The sequence below is a fragment of the Hyla sarda genome, chromosome 5 (genome assembly GCF_029499605.1).
Source record: "Hyla sarda isolate aHylSar1 chromosome 5, aHylSar1.hap1, whole genome shotgun sequence".
Classification (NCBI taxonomy): Eukaryota; Metazoa; Chordata; class Amphibia; order Anura; family Hylidae; genus Hyla; species Hyla sarda.
Window position 1 is genome coordinate 157331583 of NC_079193.1, and position 23263 is coordinate 157354845.

Sequence of the window (23263 nt, forward strand, 5' to 3'; positions counted from 1 at the left end):
CTCATATCCTGTCCTCAGGTGGGACTGATTTGTAATGAAGATATTGTAAGCTGAAAATAGAAGGGGATGTGGCTTTGTGGGACTGGGCGTGATTTGCAAGCCAGACCGATGCACAAAAAGGGTAGAGAATAAAAGGGGTTGGGCTAAAACCGTGGGCGTGTCTTTGTGACATGGGGTGTGGCTTGCAAGCCGGACTGACACATACTGGAAGTCCCATAAACTTGCATGGGACTTGAAACAAAAACCCATCTCTTATATAAGGATGTAGGTAAGGGTTCATTTAACTATTATATATTTTTATTTGACATATAAGTAACATGTGACCAGGTATTATTGAAATATATGTTCACTGCCGCCCCCTCGTGACATCACGCCCGCCCCCTCATGACATCACGCCTGGCCCCTCAACCAAAGTCTATGGGAAGGGGGCGTGACAGCGGTCGCGCCCCCTTCCCATAGACTTTCGTTGAGGGAGCGGGCGGGACGTCACGAGGGGCCGGGCGTGACGTCACGAGGGGGCGGCCGCGAACACGGAAGCCCGCACACAGTGTTCGGAGTAATGAACTTCCGGACGCTGCGAGCGGAGCTCCGAAAGGCAGGGCAGCGCACAACCCCTTTAAGGGTCAAATTACCTATCCTATGTTTGTTGTTGACATATACGTAACATGTGTGCCAGGTTTCATGTTTACGGGGTGTCCATTTTAGGACATTGTCAGTCGTCAACTGTACCTCCGTCCTCCGTCAGGCAAAACAGCGTCCTATCTCCTCTCTCGGACCAATCTCCGTCAGGCATCAGCCGCAACTCCCTCCTCCCTCCTTTGTCATCCTAAAGTCTCTCATTCAAAACTCTGTCATCCTAAAGTCTCTCATCCAAAACTCTGTCATCCCTCAGACAAAAAACCTTCCTGCCGTGTAGCAGAGGTGAGTCAGTGTCGGCTCTCTGCTATACGGGTTCTGCTGTACATGCTATTAAATCTCGGCTCTGCTATATAGTGCTGTGCAGCGTCGGCTCTACTATGCGGCAGGAAGTTGGGTCTGAGGGAGAATCGTTTGAGGCATAACAGTGTTTTGGTTGAGGGACTGTCGGATGAGGGAGTTGTGGCTGAAGGATGACAGCAATTTGTGTGAGGGGGGAGGCGGGACGCTGTTTGACTTGATGGAGGACGGAGTTGCAGCTGACAACTGACGTCGATTGGTCCGAGGCGGGACGCTGTTTTGCCTGAAGGAGGACCGAGTTGCGGATGACGACTGATGGCGATTGTCCGAGGGAGGAGGCAGGACGCTGTTTTGCCTGAAGGAGAACAGAGTTGCTGATGACGACTGATGGCGATTGGTCTGAGGGAGGAGGCGGGACGCTGTTTTGCCTGACAGAGGTACGACTGATGACTACCGATGTCCTAAAATGGACACAGTACATGTTAATATCTTTAGCCGTTTGGACGTGATGCTGGAACATACACACACACATTGATTTTTATATATATAGATAACAAATTGTACTGGCTTCAGCATTCTTTTGTATAATTCACCCCTGACAGGAAGTTGTGCAGTTTTTTTTTTCAATGTGGGATTGTCTCAGCAGTTCCCCAACTCCTTTCTCCCTTGGGATGACACATCATCTTCTGTTTTCGCAGTAGGCTTGGCTGGACCCTGTCTCTGAGCTTTATCCCCGCCCCGGAGTGAGGTCATCACCTCTCACCAGCCCCTACAGCCTACATGACCTCATCTATCTGTGATATACACATACTATATATATACACATACATGTGGCTGCAGGATTACAGGATTAGTTCTCAGTGTACCTTGTTGGAGCAATGTGTTGCTCCACAGCAAAGGCAGGGCTACCGAGCTTCCCAGAAGGCCTCCACACTAAAACCCCAACAATGTCAGAACCCAAACAAAGCCTGGATTATTTGGTAAAAACTAGACATTCCAGTCCAACGCAGCCTAGGTTCCTGCAAATGACCACTGAATGGGTGTTGTCTGCCATTTTCTGCTGAGGTAAGTCTTGGCAGGGACATATATTTATAGTGGTCTGAGCTGGATAGGAAACGAAAAGTGAATGACTTTGATAATAGACAGCATCACCTGTGAGTTACTGGATATTCCTGTAGTGTTATCAATATTCATCACTAAATTCTCATGCAGACCAAGGTCAGAGATGTCGGACAGCCTCTAAAGGATAGCGATTGAGTCTGGACATTGTGTAAGAAGATCAGGTAATTCTTGTTTTCTATCCTCCTTTATTAGCATGCGATTATTTATATAACACCACAAATTTAAAGCTTTTTCGATGTCTTTATATAGATAGAATTGAGCTTTCCCTAATGCCCTGAACAAGTTTCCATAATTTGGTAGAATTTCTTCTCCAATCATAAATACTTAGTGTTAGGACAGTTTGTATTCAACCAATCAATAAATTCCAATAGGCTGACAACATGAAAAACTGCATCAATGTTGCCCTATGTAAACAAGACCTTATAGTATGTGAAATAGTTAGGAATCCCGGCAGGTGGACAGCAGGTGGTGGATCCTCTGGGCCTGTGTCAAAGGAGACTTGAGCCGTGCCAGGGAGCAGGGTCTAAGGTGCCACTGGTTTTCACCAGAGCCCGGATGGTCTTGCTGCGGCAGGTGGCACCCAGGTCGCTACCCCTGGCACGACTCGTCCACACAGGTAGCTGGGGGTGACGTGGCACTGACAGCGACTGGCAGGATGTGGCTGGCAGGACATGGCGGAATGGCAGAAGTATAAGGCTGAAACACAGGTACAGGATAGGGCGAAACTAAGAACAGACTCTCGGAAACAGGACTTCACTAAGGCTAGACAACCAAAGATCCGGCACAGGGAACAGGAAGGAGCAGATATTTATGGATAAAGGACAGGTGCAGACACTTTCATTAATTGGTACTGGCCCTTTAAGAAATAGAGCTCCGGCGCGCGTGTGCCCTAGGGGGCAGAGGCACGCAAGCTGGAGGGGACACCAGGGAGCAGAGGCACAAGAAGGTGAGTGACGGGCTGAGACTCGCATGCGGGCGCGTCTCGCAATGCAAATCTCAGTCCCGCCGACAGCGGGGACAGGGATCGATCACGACCGGAGCGCCACTGTAACAGAAATAAACAGCACAGGCTTACATTTTGCAGAGTAATAGCAAATCTGCACTCCTAGAAACTGTGGTAAGCAGGCATTTTAATGTTCAAAAATTGTCTGATTTAACCATGTTTGGTTTTCTATGTAAGCAGCATGCACCTTTAGTAATGTAGAATTTGTCTACAGAATTATTATCAGGATATTCTTCCTCTAACACTGCCTATTATTAACTTTATTGTATTCACATTTAGAAAGTGAGCAACAAACTGTGAGGAGAATAAGAGAGCTGACAAATATGAGGTTCTATTTTTTTCATTTCAGATTTTACTCTTTTAATATTCCAATCATTGTGAATTTATCACCTCCATTATTACCCTTTATATTGTTTTTGGCTAAGTTGATTTGCTTTAGAAAAGTCTCTAAATTGTTACCTTCACACAGCGAGATTCATTTTCTATTCTTTTGTTCTGCAGACCTGTACGGTAAAGCTATACGGACAATACTTCCATAATATGCAGACTATCATTTCATTCAGGTGAACTGTGCTTTATTACAGGGAATATGTTTTTTTTTTTTTTACTATAATTGGATCTTGTCTAAAACATAGATGTCTAACTTTTTTGGGTTGCTATTTAAATGGTAGGTACCACCAGGGGAAGACTCTAATAGCCAAGTACCCATGATCAAAATTTTAGAATGAACAATGAAAGAACAAATCTCTACTGGTCCTCTAGCTACAGAATAACACTGGTTGCAGTTTAAAACCTATTCAGGAGGCCCCTTTGGTTGCATTTACCTATCTTTACCGTAGAGCCAGATAGCATAATGCAGTACCGGCAGTTGCACTGATAAAGCTTGCTTTTCTTCTTTATGGGCAACATTAGCACTACATAAAATTTGTAATATTTTTTTATTGATCAAATGCCTTTAAAGTAAAGAAATATACCAAATTTCAAAGTATACAGACCAATGTGTCACAGTCAATGGTTACTGTAACATGCTGCGCTCCGGCCGCTGACTCCTGACGTGAGCGCAGCGTCCCTGTGTCCCCAACTCCCTCCATTACCTCGTTCCGCTCCTGCTCCTTCCTCTCATCTTGTCCCTTAGGGTGTGCGCGCACCGGGGCTTTTTAGAGAGGGACATTACTGGTGGTGATGTGATATGTGTATCTGTGTGTGTGTGTGTGTATGTCCCAGCATCATGAAACTTGGCAACCATGTTACTTATATGTCAACAACAAACATAGGATAGGTGATTTAACCCTTACTCTCCCCTATTTGCTAGGGTCGGGGTTTTTGTTTAAAGTCCCATACAAGTCTATAGGAAATATATCTTACTGAATAACTTCCGTACGGCTGGAGATATTTCAATAATACCTGGTACACATATTACTTATATGTCAAATAAAAAGATATGATAGTTAAATTAACCCTTACCTACACCCTTATATAGAAGATGGGTTTTTGTTTCAAGTCCCATGCAAGTACATGGGACTTCCAGAACCTTACTCCACAAGCTACGCTCTGCATCTCCTGGTGAATGTGTCAATCCAGCTTGCAAGCCCCACCCCATCTCACAAAGACACACCCACATTTTATACCCCACCCCTTTTAATATCAACCCTTTTTGCGCATCAGTCCAGCTTACAAATCATGCCCAGTCCCACAAAGCCACGCCCCCTTCTATTTTCAGCTTACAATGTCTTCATCACAAATCAGTCCCACCTGAGGACAGGATATGAAAACAGGATATGAGAATGGAATATAAGGACAGTATATGAGGATGGGATAGGAGGTTGAGATATGAGGTCGGGATATGAAGACGGGATATGAGGTTGAGATAGGAGGACGGGAAAGGAGGTCGAGATAGGAGTTTGGGATATGAGGATGGCATATGAGGACGGGATATGAGGTCGGGATATGAGGTCGGGATAGGAGGTTGAGATGTGAGGTCGGGATATGAGGTCGGGATATGAGGATGGGATATGAGGACAGTATAGGAGGTCAGGATAGGAGGATGGGATAGGAGGTCGGGATATGAGGATGGGATATGAGGACAGTATAGGAGGTCAGGATAGGAGGACGGGATATGAGGTCGGGATATGAGGATGGGATATGAGGACAGTATAGGAGGTCAGGATAGGAGGACGGGATAGGAGGTCGGGGTAGGAGGTCGGGATAGGAGGTTGAGATATGAGGTCGGGATACGAGGACGGGATATAAGAACAGGATATGAGGTTGAGATAGGAGGACAGAATAGGAGGACAGGATATGAGGAAGGGATATGAGGTTGCCAGTGGAGGTCGGGATATGAGGGCGGGATAGGAGGATGGGAAATGAGGTTGAGATATGAGGACGGGACAGGAGGTCAAGATATGAGGTTGAGATATGATGAAGGGATATGAGGTCAGGATATAAGGATGGGATATGAGGTTGAGATATGAGGACGAGATATGGGGTTGGGATATGACAACAATATATGAGGACAGGATATGAAGTCAAAAGCTTCCTCCTTTTTTATTTTCCTCCCCAACAAGGATGAGGAAGGAAAAACCGGGCAATGCCGGGGACTCAGCTAGTAGTATTGATAAAGAAGACAATTTTTGACTTTGCTTTATAGGGAAAGCACCTGTTCTAGAATAATAACTTGAAACTATTGTACATCCCAGCAGTGAGAGCTCACTGTTTTGACAGCTCTTGGAAACTTTGTGCTTGGAAGCTGAAAGAGTCCACTATGAAGAGGGTGGTTGTATGTGTACAGCATGCAAACAGAGGGGATATCTACATTGCTATCTTACTTTATGCTGATGTTATTATTTGAGCAGCAATGTAAGACAAACTCCTGTGTATTATGGAGCAGAATGAGAAGGCTAGAAGTAGCTGGAGCAAATGTAAAACCTGTCACAGCTTTTAGTGTGGTGCAATTTGAGAGGTTCAGATTAAACCTTTACAAGCAGCTACATTCTATTCTTGCAGATTAACCTTTTACAAACCGCTGTTTTCTTCTTCTTTAGCTGGGCTGCATAATACACAAATTGTTTTATTATTTGATAAATATTTTTCTGTATGAAGTAAAGTTCAGATTTTTAGCAGGAGAGGAAGAAAACTTTTCCCTTATTTGCTGCCTATTTGAATCCATTGGAGAATTAATGAATTCATTGGTTTGAGTTTGACTTTTGTCTAATAAAAAAACAAAAAAAAAGTGGTGGTGGGGGGGGGGGCATTAAAGGTGTTTTCCAGTGGAAACACTAAAGATATTTTTGTTTGCAGGCTGCCTACAAAAGTAATAAACACCTTGACTCACCTTCCGTCACTCCCTCGTAGCTACAGTATTGGGGCATCCCTGGGGAACTGACAGTGTCACTAGCCAATCCCTGGACAAGACGGGTCACATCTCGAGGTCAGTGATTGACAGAGCAGTGTTCCAACGTCATGCCTACAGCACCAGAGTTGAGGCACCAGAATCCTGGAGCTACGAGGGAATGGAGGAACGTGAGTTAAAGTGTTTTTATTTTTGTAGGTAGCCTGGGACCAATAGTGAACTAACTTTTTCGTCCAGACAACCCATTGAAATCTTTTATATATACCAGTAGCTCAGTAGAACAGGAGAATGAATTTGTTCCCTCTGAATCCCTGTCAGATCCAATCACAAGGCTCCCCTTTGTCATTCAGACACTGTACAAAATCAGCTCCCCCCCCTCCCCCATCCACAGTTGGCATCTTCCAGAAAACAATAGAATCACCAGATTTTGATCTTTCATCTAAATAGAAGTAAAAGCCGTTTTCCTGTAATATTGAAGAAAATTACAGGAATTGTTAATACATGTATATGAAAAAAAAGTCTTATAATTTCTAATTCTCTGGTATGACCCCCTTGATCAACCACTCCACATGCCCTCACTCCTTCACTGCTGGTAAATCTTCAGACTAGATTGACCATTCTGCCGTCAATCTTCTACAGTATGTTTCTACATGTTTATGACCAGAACCCATACCATCCACTACATGGTCACTGCCTAGTGATAATAGTGCTTATATTGGGGCTTGGGGGCTTGTACAGTGGTCGGAAATATTTGACCCTTGTGAAAAACTGAAAATACAGCCATTTTTGACTGTATGGGTACACTCAAGGCTCCCATATTTTTTGTTCTGGGACTCCCTGCAATCTCAAGAACGAGTGCCTGAGTATTTGTTTTGAGCCATACAGTGAGTGGTGCTTCTAGAGATAGCTTAGTACAATCCTTTGCATTCTCCTGTACCTCCTACAGAAATGAAACAGTGGCATGCATATATGACTTTGAATCTCAGTTCTGGAGAATTCTGGTCCCAGTGGTTGGACTTCCCATGATCTGACACTATCCTGTTGATATGCCTCTATCCTGTGGATATGGGGTAGAGGATTTAGTTTAAAGGAAAACTGTCAGCTTTCTCCCCCCGCACTAACCAGTGGTACTGGCTGGTAGTGCGGGGGACGCTGATCAATTTGATGCCTACCATGCCCAGATCCGCCACACAGTTCAGTCCTAAGCCTCTATTTTCGGGATTTGCTAATGAGGTGCTAACTGGCACCGGCCGGGCTAATTGGCACTCTGACGTCAGTGCTGCCTGCCGCAGCGCCGCCCAGCTCATCAATATTCCTCCCCTCCCTCCGCCTCTCCCTCTTCTCCCCGCTCTGTAATGAAGAGAGAGTTGAGGAAAATTGATGAGCTAGGAAGCGCTGCGGCCGGCGGCGCTGACGTCAGAGTGCCAGTTAGCACCTCATTAGCATATCCCGAAAATAGAAGATTACGGCCAAATGGTGCGGCGGATCCGGGCACGGTAAGCATCAAACTGATCAGCGTCCCCCACACCACCAGCCAGTACCGCTGGTTAGTGCGGGGGAGAAAACTGACAGTTTTCCTTTTGAATGAGAGATTATCTAAAATAGGTTTCTCTAGTTATAACCTTCATGTCATTATAAAAAGGTGTAATTCACACCAGCAAATGCTGTCAGTTTTACTTCTGCATTCTTCTGCGGTGGAAATAAAAACAAACATTAAGATGTTACATGTGAGTAAACGGAGGACTCCGCTGTAACTTCACTCACCTTGATTTTTTCCTTGCATATCGTGCAGGTATTCATAACAGAAAACAACCATTTCTTACAGCAATGGAAATTTCAGCCAGAGATTTTTTATTTTTTTTCTTTATCTAAAGTGATATCAGTTTTCTTCTGGAAAACTGTTACTTTTGTGTCTATTCCAGTTCAATTAGCAACAAAATCCCACACATCATCTTGCATGCAATTTACACGTATTGAAGATATATCAGTTTTTCTCATGACCATTGTAAATATTATAGACTGTAAGATTGTACCGTACCTTAAATATTTGGAAATGGTGTGTGTATAATGAGTAGTAACCACAACACTACCAGGAAAGGGCCATCTAGTGGTGAAAGTGTGCACTGCAGACAGTAAGCAAAGCATCCCAAGCTCCCTGATCAGCCTTTTAATACGTCCCCTCCCCCCCTGCCATCAGTCTGCAGGAGCTGGTGCAGAGATTAAAACAACACAGGCTCCTGCTAGAAAGCATCCACCTTCCAATAGTCCCATCTCTGAGCTTTATCTGGACTTGTATTCTGAATTCACATCCCTGAGTTACACGTGTGGCTGAGAAAGCTTTGCAGAGGATGATGTGAAGAGGAGGCTGCTGGTGCTGCAGTACTGGAGCTGTGCTTGATCTCTGCTGAATAAATATAGATCTGTTGTGTGTGTGTGTATGGGGAGTGTCTTGTACACTGCCTGCCCTGTTGTGTGCATGCATATATATACAGTACGCCTGTGTGTGTCTGAGCTAAGGCTATTCCAATCACAGTAGAGAGAGGAAGGACTCAGCTGCAGAGGCAGCAGCATCAGCACCACTGCTCCCATCCCTTGCTCTCTTCAATCCTATCCTAACCTGCTGCCACATGACCATTCTGCGATTTTCCTCTTAAGACTACACATCATTTCTGCTTGTCCTGTGCTCTTTTGCATTCCTATATTTAATCATGATCTCCAGCAAAGAGGGAGCAAGTTTGTTACTTGGATAAAGAAGAAGGTCTCAGTGACTCAGGAGCAAAGGGGGTGGGTTTTGGTATTCTTTAGAAGGGAAACCTTGTATCCCCCTACCATAAAGAAGACCCCACAATACTTCCCTAAGGAAGACATAGAGGAGCAAATTACTGTACTAATCCTGTGGGATCTGGAGTTAAACCAGAAAAGCCATGGTTTGGATTTGCAGAGCCAAAGGGGCTGCTCTTGTCCTGGGGATTTGGAGCTACCTATACTGCAGAGCCTGGAGTGCCTCCTCTGATTCCCGTAAGTCTTCTCATTGTCTTTTCTATCTCCTTACTTCTTTACTTGTTTCTTTTGGAATATAGAAATGTGGATTCATTTAAGTAGAGCAGGAATTCTGCTTCTGAGGATTGACTGCATCATGGGCTGTCAGCAGACACACTGTACATATTGAGTTGGCCTCTCTTGAAAGTTCTGCATGATGGAATTTTGCTGGGGCTTCAATGTTTGATACTTTTTATTGGAACTTGGAAGGAAAATATTTGCCCATGTGATATTGGTTACTTAAAAATATGTTACACATTCATATTGTAAGACAGAATGGTGTTGTAAAATGGGGCTACACAAACCCACATTGTGCATTGGAAGTGTGAAGGAATTATAAACACACCGGGAACTAAATACAATCACCAATTGTAAAAATGAATCCTAAATGCTGGTTGGATCAGGATATACAGTAGTACTTAACTGTAATATAATGAAGTTATGGTTTCATTGCATAGTGATGCATACCTAATTGCTGTCAGATATAGGCATAGGTCATATTGGAGGAAAAGTTGATTCTTCTGTGAGTCCTGATGATGTTGTGAGGAGTCATTGCAGGTCATTATAATCATATTCTCACTGCTGTTATATATAAGGCCTATGTTTTATTATGCATTATGTTGTGATATGCAGAAAAAAAAATATGCATAGTGCTTCATTATTAATGCATGAGAGTTGTGCTCATCCCTTTCAAGCCACCACCTGCCTTATTATAAAGTTGCAGTAGAGAGCCAGCCATTCAATGTATCACTGATTTGACTTTATTTTTCACACAGTTGTGAGGTTGTGACAGACAACTATATTCTGCGGCACTTGTGGTTAATAGATCAGCAAAAAAAGAAGCATTTAAGTGGGGACTGTCATGAGGAATTCTGGATACATGACTGACTACCCTGAATGGACTTCCTTTGACCATAGATTCTTGGTGTCACTTTGTGAGCATCTAGAAGTTAAGCGTGGTAGCAGCTCTGAAACACTTCTACATGTGTTTTATTGTAGGTGCAAGTACAGTAAATTGTGGTTCAAACAAGCTATTGTACATGTGTCTTTTGGAGGCAGCAATTGACCTACACAGACTTTTATTGCATAGCTGCCATACAACTACTGTAAAGCATACCTAATTTTGCACCCATGCAACTCGCACGTTGCATTAGTCACATGATCTTTACATTTTATATCTTCCTTAAATGGAAGGTGATAGGTTGATGGGTGACAACAATGTACAAGTAGCATCATGGTACTTAAGGATACCCTAAAACTGTGGAGTTATGCAATGTACTTCTATGGGTTGTGCCTAAAACCAACTATATGTTTGTGTTGTGCTATGTTAAATGACTGCTTTAATGGAGTTGCACAGGCATTTTGGCGGGTTCAGAATTTCTGTCGATATACGTGTTAAAGAAGCATAAACCTTGCTGAACAGTCGAATACAATCAGTTCTATGGAAGCAGCCATTTCAGGCTAGGATTGAGGAAGTCAAGAAGGAACGCCTGCCCCCACAGTCACTATTTTATCTTACATAAAGTTTGGTGAACTTCTAGATGTGTAGATGAGATAAAGTCTGTTATGTACTGTAGGTTTAGTGCCCCTTAGCTAACTATTATTGCTGGTATTACATGGTAGCCTTAAAACTAACAAGAGAACTCTAAATCACTATTACTCCCAAGCAAACTTAGATATTGGGTACAAAAATGTTGTTATTGTATATATGCCATATTATGTGTTCTGCACCTACAAAACCCCCATGACAGGATAGTCCATTTGTTGCTAAAGTTTATTTTATTGTGCAGCTTTTTGATTCATGGAAGAAATGTTTATATCTGTAGAAAGTTCTACACTGCGGGTTCCAGAGGTTTATTGTCTGTAAAAACTGATCTTAATATTGCAATGCAAATGAATGAACTAGACACTTAAGAATGCGTGAATGAAATGACTTTATCATAAAAATGGATATGTATGCAGGTAAATGGCAGCCTGTGGTAATACTTGAAAGACTGTTTGACTCAGCAGATAACATAATGCTGCAGGTGTTACCCTTTAAGATGCTAAAATCAGACAATTCACTTGTTTCTGCTGATTGCAGCTAAAGAGATTACTCTCACTTGCCAAGAACGTCGACAGAACATTACATTCCCTCGGTTTAATTCAATCATCGTTCATGTTTTACTAAATAAGTAAGAAATGGAAATTTTCTGCATTTTTTTTCATAGTCCTTATTTGCTGCCATTCTAAACCCTATTGATGATGGATATTGACATCTATTAGTTTATATTACTTTGTATATAATTATGGCTTTGATACATTAGTGGTTTTTCCCATTTTGTGTATTGCTAAATGTTTTCTCAGCATAAATATCTATAATGAGCAGCTCAACCAGGAGGGGTCATCACTAGTCAAGAATAAGAGCAATGTTCATAACATCGACTCCTACTTCCGCCTTCACATTCCACTCTCCATTTTTATACAATATATTTAAGATCAAGAATATTATTATTATTATTATTATTGAAGCAAAACAATTAACTCAGCAGGAAAAAGTGCAGTATCTGCAGGGCGAGAGAAGAAATCCATTTTTCAGTGCAGGCAGCAGTCTGTATGATGTCTGGATCTCAGCAGTATTTCTACTGTACTCTAGTAGTCGGAGAGCTTCAGTACTTTGTACATATAAAACCTAGGCAGCTAGCAAGGCACTAGTTACGGATCGCCACAGCAAGTCTCCAGTGTAAGTGCTGACACATCAGAATAGGCCTTTTATTCACAGTAAGTGCCATCAAGTTCAGATGTGAGCAGTGCACACTGGAAAAAATGAGGTGTTTAAAAGCTTTGCTTATGATTTACGCTAAAGTTCATGACACCTATGTTGCCTTCAAGTCTTATTCCCATAACTCACAGACAACTGGCATCCTTCCATATGCTGTTGTGGATACTGAGACCTTGGTCACTTAAAAATAAATGTGGTATATGCACTAGGTGTTCAGATCTAAAATATAACAGTTGTTACTCCTGAATACTATCTGGGGGTATCGATTACATCAATTTAGGTTTTTAAGTGCAGAATCTGAAAAAAGGCACATATCTTCTAACTACCCTGACGTATTGACCATCTACCTCTTAAAAATGAAGAGTTAAATGATGTCATTTCCCATGCAGCAAACCCCCCACCGACAGCAGCTGGCAGAACTGTAGGACTCTATGATTAGGAGGATCTTATTGTTTTCTATTAATATCGCCTTAAATCTACACTAGGGGATTTTATAAGGGACTGTGGAGATCTAGATGCAATGAGAAATTTAGGAACCTGGCTAAGACAAACACAATGACAAATTTTATGACATAAGTCTAAAACATAAAAGTTCTGCCAACTGTGATCGACTTAAACAGTGCACATGGGGATATCCGCTTGATGTGTAATAAATCATTTCCATAAAAAGTTACCGCTCAGAGGTGCATTCACGGATCTACTATAATTTTATAATAAAAAGGATTTTTTTTTTTATACCAGATGACTATACATTACTTGGTGTAAAGATCCCACATCTCAGAATTTGAAGCAAATGAGCATATTCTATGTTACCTTGTTCTTATCCCTGAAATCAGGAAAGAAGACGCTAGTGAAACTATGACAGCACCAAGCTCCCCCTAGTGGCATTATGGAACCTTTCTTAGGTTTTAAATCATTTTATATCTAGGTTTCTGAAATATGAAATTGATTTTAAAACTCATCAGGAAAACCTCAAATAATGGTGGCTACCATAGTTTGAGATGACTGCAATTGTTGTGTAAGGCTGTGAACTTAGCATAAATCTTGACGCAACTGCTGCCACAACTGATGACAACATGCATCGTTTGCTATCAGTTGTTTTGAATCCGGCATCCATTGTTTTGAGGGTTTCCCGCTGCAGATTTTCTAAGGGATTTCCAACTGCAGGTTCTTCAAAGATGGAAGGAAAATCCACTGCAAAAAAATCTGCAAAATCTTAATCCACAACAGATATCCTGTATGAACATACCCATAACCAGTGAATTTCCAACCAATACAGCTGAGACCACCAGAGTGGGAAGTTCATTTAGTGAGTTAGCTCTGCCTCATTAAAAGGCTCCGGACAAGGCAAACCACTACATGATGTCCAGATGTCTTTATAGAGTATATGGACACATATTGTCTTCATGAAATGTCCCGTCAAAATCCTGACTTTAACTTTACTTGTATTGAACCCCAAAAAGATAACACTGGATGATTGTGGGCATCATTAATGTTCTGTACTCTCAGGCCTCACCACATTGTCTGAATGATCAATATGCCCCTGTTTACATGTCTGTCACATTCTATTGAATGAATGGAGTGAATGACTAATATATGAGTGAATGGCTAATATAATTTTCTAAAGTTATTTTGTAATATAAATGCAGCTTTCCTGTACATTTTGGGAAGACAAAGAAAAGTGAAAAAATGCTGTGAAAGTTTTATTCCAGGATCGCACATTTCTCCTGGGGACAGGGTTAAAAAAAATTAAAAACAGATTATACTTACCTATCCTGGTCCCCCACAGCTCCCCTTCTGGCAACTTCTGGTCACTACTTACCTCTTGCCTCTGATTCCAAGATGAGACACAGGAGTAGGATTTGCCTGCTCAGCCAATCCATGCATGAGATAGGACAGTGCTGTGGCCAGTAAAGGTGGGAAGGTCATTTATTTTTTATATTGTTACCTTGTCCCCAGCAAAATGAAAATAAGGAAATAAGGTATGATTCTGGAATATCCCTTTAGTACAAATGTGCACATTATAAGCAGCTTTATCACTGTGTGGGTAGCCAGTTATGATGTGAAAATGAAGGTGTATGGTAACTTTCTGAGTTACCTTTCCTCTTACAAGATGATTAGCTTTGAAAAAAATGACATTGCTCTGTTAGGTGTTGTTTATGTTATATGTATTTGCCCAATAAGGTATAGACCCATTTGTACATTCAGATAAATGGTAAAAATGTGTCTTAACCATTTAGCTATAGAGGACACAAGGGTCATGATCATTGAACGATGTGGGCGTAATTATCTGCTCCTCTGTACAATTTATACCATCAAATGTAATATCCAGCATATCGCAAACCACTGAAGTTTTAAGCCTGCAGTGTCAATAATACATTTAATCTAAAACCTTACTTGAGAATGTTTAACCTTCTTTTATTTTTTTGTTTAATCTGAAGCCTCTAGAAATCTATCTCACTTTAGAGTTATCTTAGATTGCAATATTGCTAGAGTATTTCAGCCGCTAGAATGCACAAAAGCCAAGCAGTGCCATGAATGGTGGTAAATAAAGTCTCGGGTTATTGAATTTTCCACTTATTGCCGTTCCAGATAATGATAATCCTTATCTGTGTACATTGTTCACAATTGTATTTTGTGCTGTCCACTTTCTAGTTTAGAAAGATTCATGTGCATTCAAAAGTTGCCAAACCATTTATTGGTACCTGTGACCTGTATTGACCAACATTAGAGACAAATTGCCAATATTTACCATGTATTTAGTACTTTCTCTTTTTAAGAATGTGAATACTTATATCCCTGTGTCTTCTATGTCTCTAAGATTGTATAGAAGAACACTGTACTGAAGGAAATATGTGTGTATAGTATATAGCTTTTGTCGTGGCATCTATCACTGCTGTGATTCATATACTGTCTTTACGTATAAACATCATCTATCATATGTGTACACTGTTTATCCATAACATTAAAATTAGACAGATGAAATTGATAATATTGATTTTCTTGTTATAGTTGTAAAAACAATGTTGATGTGTTTGCCCAGGAAAAATAAATATATCTAAAGATCTGAGCAACTTTGTAAAGGCTAATAGAAGTTTTAAATTGTGTGCTTGGTATGCAGTAGTTAGTATCTATTATAAGTGGTCCTAGGAAGGACAACTGGTGACCTGATAGAATGTCTAATGCTCATTGATGGGAATGGAAAATTATTGCTAGCCCATCTGGTATGATCTCACAGAAGTACAATTGTATGATCTCACAGAAGTACAATTGTATGATCTCACAGAAGTACAATTGTACTGTAGTACAATTTAGAAAAAAAATTGAAATAGTTAATTCTGTCTGTGATAAAAAGGTGTCAAGACCAACAGTGCATTGCATGTTGCTATATATTGCGCTGCATAGTCACATACAAGTGGGTGTCTTAATGTTGTCCCCTGTCCACCATTAGAAATGCCTATAGTAATTTATTACACTAAGTTAATTTGGACTTTTTCATAGCATTTTTTTATACCATGTGACAGGCTGGTGGGTGTGTGTCTCTTAGGCCCATCGCCGTTGTGCCCCATCGGGAAAGGTCTGTTAGGCACTTATTTTTTGGTGCCTTAAACGTCCGTTATCCAGACAGGGCACAATGGGCAACAACGGGTCCCAACAGATCCCATTTACTATTATGGGGTCTGTCGGGCGCCGTTGTTTTTTAATGGGAGTAGCAGGATTAAAAGATGTCACATTTTTTTCCCCACTATTCTTCCCGTGTTCCCTGACGTCCGTTGTACTGCCATGTCGCAACGGCAGTGTGAAAGAAGCCTTACCTGGAGAAAAAAAATTCACCCAGATGCATTGTGGGAAGAAAACAAGCTGGTGGGTCCAATATAATGCTTTGGGCAATGTTATTATTGGAAACCTTGGGATAAACTGTACCTTTCCTGGGACTGATGGTTGCCAAACTTATCAAATTTGTCAAGTGTCAAGGAGGGGGAGCCAATGTGCTCAAATGCTGCAGCCTGGCATTCCTCCTCCCCAGAAAAGGTAGTTTGCCTTCATACCCCTACAGCTATCCAATAGTGTCTGCAGCACTTATCACCAAATACAGCAGATTCACTTGTAAGGCCCTCTAGGAGGGCATAGTTGCAAATATGGTCCTGTTTGTAGACAAAAGTAACAGCAAGTGTAATCTGGGATTTTATTTTTACAATTTTTTGGTTAGAAAAGTGTCCTAAATGTTTGTAAATGGTTTGTGCTGGATATAACACTGAAGGGTTGTACTAAGTTTTGAGACTTTCATATATGTCAGTATCGGTTTTGATAAGCCTTTATAAAAAAAAAAAAAGACAATGCGCCTCAGTGTCATATTTTTTTTATGTACTAACTGCAGAAAACATGCATGTATAAAAGTATAAAATCTACATAAAGCAAGCAAGCACTATTTAACACAAAGTGATAGCTCAAGTTAGAAAATCAACCAGATAGAAAACAAGTCTCTGCATTGAAAAAGCATAACATCCCAAAATAAAGGACAAAATAAATTAAACTTTACTGACAATCATAAAAGGAACACATACCAAGCCTTAGGACATCGTTCACAGGAAAAATACCCACATAGGTTTTTAGCCTGTAAGGCTTTATTTGTACGAGGGGTGTGAGTTTTTCACACCCCCTGCACCTCTAGGAGGGGCGCACAGGAACTGTGCAAGGGGCATAAGTATATAACGCCCCCTGCACAATTTAGGCAGGGCGTACGAGATGCTTTGCGGAACCCTCCTAACCCCCCCTTATTTCTTATCCATTCATTACAGGGTATGCCCTCTATAGGCGTGCCCTTCTACGTGGTTAATGGCAAACCTCAAATCCCTTTGGCAAGTTAATGTTTATATAAGTTTGTATTTAACGTTTGCAACCACGATCTTGAGTGTGAAGCCCTGAGTACAAACATACAGAAAGGATTACTTTTAAAAACACTTAAAACCAATGATAATAATCCCTCCACACACAAAATAAAATTGTGTTATTCGCCCATCAGGCAAGATCTAGAGAATAATACATCTTGGGCAAAACATTTAACATAAGTGAATAATGGCAATAAAGAATATTAGGAAAGAAATAATGCAGAATAAAATGTAACACATATCACTATTACTACTCTGCTGGTCAAAGCAGTGGAGTATCGTTACTTCATGCATTCTGCTATGTTGCAAATTGGAACGCCTGAAGTCCCACTATGTTGTTATCAATATTGTCAATAAAGTTTTATTTAATTTGTTTTTTCTTTAGGCAGCTATATCTTTTCAAACTGTGTTCAACATTATGTAAAAGTTTAAACCCCTTAAGGACACAGGCAATTTTGCCCTTAGGACACAGAACATGTCCTTTTTTATGTATTCATTTTTTCTCTCTAGCCTTTCAAGAAAGAAAACAAGCTCAGTAGGCTCTACCGTCAGATCGGAATAGGGACTCACATAGAGCAGGTGGGAAGACCTCCAGTGGGCCTGTAAACTGATTGAACTCCCACATACATGGGACGCTGATCAGCTAGGGGCACTGTCATTGTGGCACTTAAGTGCTATTGATCATGGCACTTTAGTGGTTACTGACGGAATGGTGAGATGCATTCTTCATCATTGACTGTAAGTGCATGGCTGCTGATTGCTTCATAGTTGGGCCACTGCTTAGGACCTAACTCTATGTCCTGGTGCATTAAAATGGTACTCCACCCCTAGACATATTATCCCCTATCCAAAGGATAGGGGATAAGATGTCTGACCCCTGCGATCTCCCTGCTGCACCCGGCGTTAGTTTAAAGCATCGGGAGCAGCACTGGAGGCTCCTCACATCACGGTCATGCCCCGCTCGTGACGTCACGGCTGTGCCCCCCAAATGCAAGTCTATGGGAGGGGGCATGATGGCCATCATGTCCCCTCCCATAGACTTGCATTGAGGGGGCATGACTGTGATGTCACGAGCGTGGCGTGGCCGTGAAGTCACGAGCCTCCGCCCCGCATTGCCAGTCATCCAGCATGGAGTGAAGTTTGCTCCGTGTGCCGGATGTCTGGGGTGCGGCGGGACCCCCTGTGATCAGACATCTAATTCCCTTTGGATATAGGATAAGACGTCTAGGGGTGGAGTACCCCTTTAAGGACCAGGGCACCAAGACTTACATTTATGTCATGAAGACATGACACTAATATTATTGTTTTAAAAGTGAGTGCGTAGAGAGATATTTTTGTGATATTGTATTAAATTGTATGTCATGCCACATGTTTGTTTTGTGTGTATACTTGGCATGGATAGAGAGCTGTTCTATGGTATTGATATTAAAAACGGTGGATATGCACTGTGTTATAAGGGGATAAGAGCATGTGAGGCAGGAACAAGTGAGAGAGAAGGGAGAGAGAGTGGAAAGTAGATAAAAAGTGATAAAAATCCTTATATTACACATATACATATAGACATTCACATATATAATGTCAATACTGTATCTAGCATACTGAGGCAAAAAATATTACTGCAGTTACCAAAAAAAAAAACACTTTAAAAGTACAAAAGCATACACAAAACTATAATATTTGTTTGTTAAAAATGTCCATTTCTTTTAATGCATTCAGATGCCAGACAGCTGTATTGATTTATATTGTAAAGCAAACAGAAGGGGAAGCTAATTTCTTCCTCCCTACAGATCTCACAGCCGTATAGGCTGTAGATAAGGATAAAGGCTCTAGCCTGTCTGTCACATCCCTGATGGACAATTATACATTTCATCACCAGTATCGGCTACCTACAGGCGTAAAGGCAGTCTAGCATTCATTTGCACAGTGAGAGGGATGGGAAAATCCCATGTTAGATTTTGCTGTCAGAGATAGTTAAGAAAGGAAGGGTAATGAAGTACTGGATAACCATGTTCAAGGAATTTGAGGTCCACAATAGGTAATATATAAACAGTGGGAGCAGTTACTGTACTTTGTGTCCTGGAAACTGTGCACAGGAAGTAAAAAAAAAAAAAAAAAAACAGTCGGAATAGAGTTCATGCCTATAATAATTCATTATTACAGTTGATTTTTCATTTTGGTTTGGTTTTTATACAATATAAATAAGAAAACGATATTCTTCATACATAACATACATACTGTAGATTAGCAGTGCAATAAATATACACAAATTCAAAATTCATTTAGCATATGATCGACTTTAAAGGGGTACTCCGGCCCTAAGACATCTCATCGTCATGCCCCCTCCCATAGACTTGCATAGCGGGGCGGGAGTGACGTCCCACAAGGGCGGAGTTGTGACATCACGATACTCCAGCCCCGTGGTCGCCACCTGGCTGTTTGTGAGCTGGCACTGCGGCGTGCAGCTCAAACAGGTTGGTGGTTAATACAAGATTGCGGGGGTCCCCAGCGACCCCGGCGGTGAGACATCTTATCCCCTATCCTTTGTATAGGGGATAAGATGTCTCAGGGCCTTTAAACAGTTTAAGTGTCTTTCATAAAATTGTAAGTATATAGGATTCCTATACTATCTGTCAAACTAAAGTCTTACTGCCAAAACCCTGTAGCCCATGTCCCATTTACAGATGGGAAAAAAAAAGCAAAATGCTATAGATGACAATCTGTTGTAAGCTGATCGTCTGTTCTGTTAAGGTGTCCATACACTACAGCTCATTAAAGTTTTTTTTTTTTTTTTAAATAAAGATACAGGGTTGTGTAACATACAGTAAATATAAATACATCCCTTCTCCTTTGTCACTGTCATAGAGTCTGTCTCTGTTGTGCCACACTTTCCAGAATCTGTGTCGACAAAAGAAGCTGCCGGCTCAGCCAATCAGTGGACACAGTGTTTTGCAGTGTTTTTCTTCTTTTTTTTTTTTCTGTCTGTAGTTTTTAGCAATTCTTATTTTTGTATTGATCACACTTTTCGATCATTTTTGCAATTAATAAAAAAAAAACTGTAATTCTGGGGTTCAGTTTTTTTTTTTTATGCCATTCACTATGACAATGTTATATTTGAGTAGCTCTATCAAATATGTTTAGTTTTATTATGTTTACAAACCTTCAATAATTTTTTTTCTTTTTTGTTATACACTACCAGTCCCCTTAGGTAGAAGCAAGGCAGGAAAAGGACCCTTTAAATTGGCGCTGCTGACTCAGGTATGAAGGATAAGGCGAAGCCAGAGGTGATGCAAAAGTCCTCAGCAGGATACTTTATTAATAGAAAAAAACCAGACAGATGACGCATTTCGGGAAGATCCCTCCCTTCCTCAGACCCTGATCTGAGGAAGGGAGGGATCCTCCCGAAATGCGTCATCTGTTCGTTTTTTATTTTTTATTAATAAAATATCCTGCTGAGGACTTTTGCATCACCTCTGGCTTTGCCTTATCCTTCATACCTGAGTCAGCAGCACCAATTCAAATGGTCCTTTTCCTGCCTTGCTTCAACCTCCTACTCCAGGACAACTTTGTCTACTCCTGCAACCCTTTGGCTCAGCAGCGGCTCGTACCCCTAGCACCCCAACTGTGTTTGTGGGTTACATGCACTATTGATACTATCACAAGGTGAGCAGCCACCTATAAGCACCGCGGGGTTGCCCCCACTCACCACTCTCTTACCTCTGGGTAATACACGAGGCGTTGTCCGGCAGTCCTTTTTTTCTCTTCACGGTCCAATTAGGGGAATTTTAGAAAGAATTGTTAGATTCCTCATTTAGATCAATGCAGTTACATTGTACTGCATTAATCAATGTGCTCTGTGCTCCATTGATGGAGACTGTAGCAGACAGACAAGCTCTATCAATAGCAGAGCCATGAAGAGGACTGAAGGAGAGGTACCTTAACAATGCTACCTTAACAATGCATCGCCTCCTTTAATCTCCCTTTAGATGGCGCTTTTAGCTTTAACAGCAGCAATCTGAAGGGAAATAGCTGGCCGTAGCAAGTGGTGGCACTCAGCTACTGTAATCAGCTCAGGGCCGTCGGGTGTCACTCGGACTAGAGCAAAAAATATGAGGAAAAAATATTCACTGCAGTTTTTTTTTTTTTTTTTTGGTGGGGGGGGGGAGGGGGAAGCACAAAAAATGACATGAGAACAGTATAAAGGAACCCTAATATTATTTATCCTAATATAAATATAATAAATGTATGAATACTTTTTCTATTTAATGCTACTTGTTCAATAAAAGAAGTTAAAAAACAACAATAACTAAAGTATTTCTATTAATAGTCTTTTAGAAATAAACAACTCCCCAGATTTCAAACTAAAGAACTCTTGTAGAAACCTAGCGAGGCATAATGTCAAATTGGACAAAGAACTGTCTGTACTGACAGAACGTTTTAGAAAATAACATTCTTCCCGGCAAATGCTGCAATTATACAGTAATATAATGTACAAAGAGAGGTCATCTTCGCACAATATAAAGATGTAGCATGGTTTCACTTGACATTTAATGCATTACATACCATAAAGGAGCAAACTTTAGCTTTATGTTTTCAATAGCATGTGATATGTTGAATGTCATGGTATGTAAGGCAATAAATGCCGTGTTAGAGTTTGCCACATCTGTCTAAATGTAAGTGAAGCGAGCAATTTATGTACAGTATAGATAAACTATACAGTGGTCACTGTAATAAAACCATCAACACAGGTTATCTTCTTAGTTTTTAGTTGTCTAAGATTTGGAATAGATACCTTAACTAAAGAGGTTGTCCAACCATGACAACCCAAATAATCACTTGATCTTCACAGCTCTGGCTTCTGGAAATGATCACCTGAAACATACTGGTACATGACAGCTATTAAAGGGGTACTCCGGTGCTTAGACAACTTATCCCCTATGCAAAGGATGGGGGATAAGATGCCTGATCACTGGGGTCCCGCCGCTGGGGACCCCCGTGATCTTGCACACCCTCTCCCATAGGCTTGCCCCCTCCCATAGGCTTGAATTGAGGGGGTCAGAGCGTGACGTCACACGGGGCGGAGCCTTGACGTCACAACGATCCGGCTCCGTGATTGACAGTAATCAGACCCGGAGCAAACACGCTCCAGGGACTGATTTTAAATGGGGTGCGGCGTGCAAGATCACGGGGGTGGCGGGACCCCCGCGATCAGGCATCTTATCCCCTATCCTTTGGATAGGGGATAAAATGTCTGAGCACCGGAGTACCCCTTTTAACACTTTTTCAGCAGTCCTCAAATCTGGTTTACAGAGAGGTCTTCTCAGTGGGGAAACTCTCATCTATTATGTCCATTTGCCATTTGCCTTATGGAGGCATATAAAAAGAAGTTGTCTTAGGCTAAGTTTCTACGCATTTTTTCTGGGGTTCTTTTGGAAAACTATCACTGCAGTTTTTGAGCCAAAACCAGAAGTGTATTTAAAAGGAATGGGAAATATAAAAGAAGGACATATACTTCTTCTTCCTACTGAATCCACTTGCAGTTTTTAAAAAAATGTATAAAATACTTCTGAAACAAAAAAAACAAAACCTGTGTGGAAACCTAGCCTTAAAGGGGTACTCCGCCCCTAGACATCTCATCCCCTATTCAAAGGATAGGGGATAAGATGTCTGATTGTGGGGATCCCGCCAATCTCGGTTATGGCACCCCAAACATTAGGTGCATGGAGTGAACTTCGCTCCGTGCCGGATGACTGGTGATGCGGGGCGGAGTCTTGTGACATCATGGTCATCTCCTGATCGTGACTTCACGGCCATGCCCCCTCAATGTAAGTCTATGGGAAGGGGCGTGACGCCCCCTCCCATAGACTTGCATTGAGGGGGCATGGTCGTGAAATCATGAGCGGAGCACGGACGTAATGTCACGAGCCTCCAGCGCGGCACCTAAACAAATGTGGGGTGAAGCAGGGAGATTGCTGTGGTCCCCAGCGATCAGACATCTTATGCCCTATCCTTTGGATAGGGGATAAAATGTCTAGGGGTGGAGTACCCCTTTAAGGAGACATTCCATGTTAAGAGGAGGTTCAGAATATATAGAGAAGGATATATCCACCTATTTCACATAAATGGAGAGGTAAATGGAGTTCACTGCACCTTCTCTTTTTATCCAA

General features: G+C 41.5%; 1 protein-coding gene across 1 annotated transcript in view; it reads left to right on the forward strand.

The window, feature by feature from the left end:
• The first annotated feature begins 8648 nt into the window (after positions 1–8648).
• CNTNAP2 (contactin associated protein 2) overlaps positions 8649–23263 on the forward strand; it is a 1818787-nt gene continuing 1804172 nt past the window's right edge. The window contains exon 1 of the mRNA XM_056520555.1: positions 8649–9428. Coding sequence (XP_056376530.1) covers positions 9335–9428 — 94 coding nt within the window. The 5' untranslated portion in view covers positions 8649–9334. The remainder of the gene's footprint in view (positions 9429–23263) is intronic.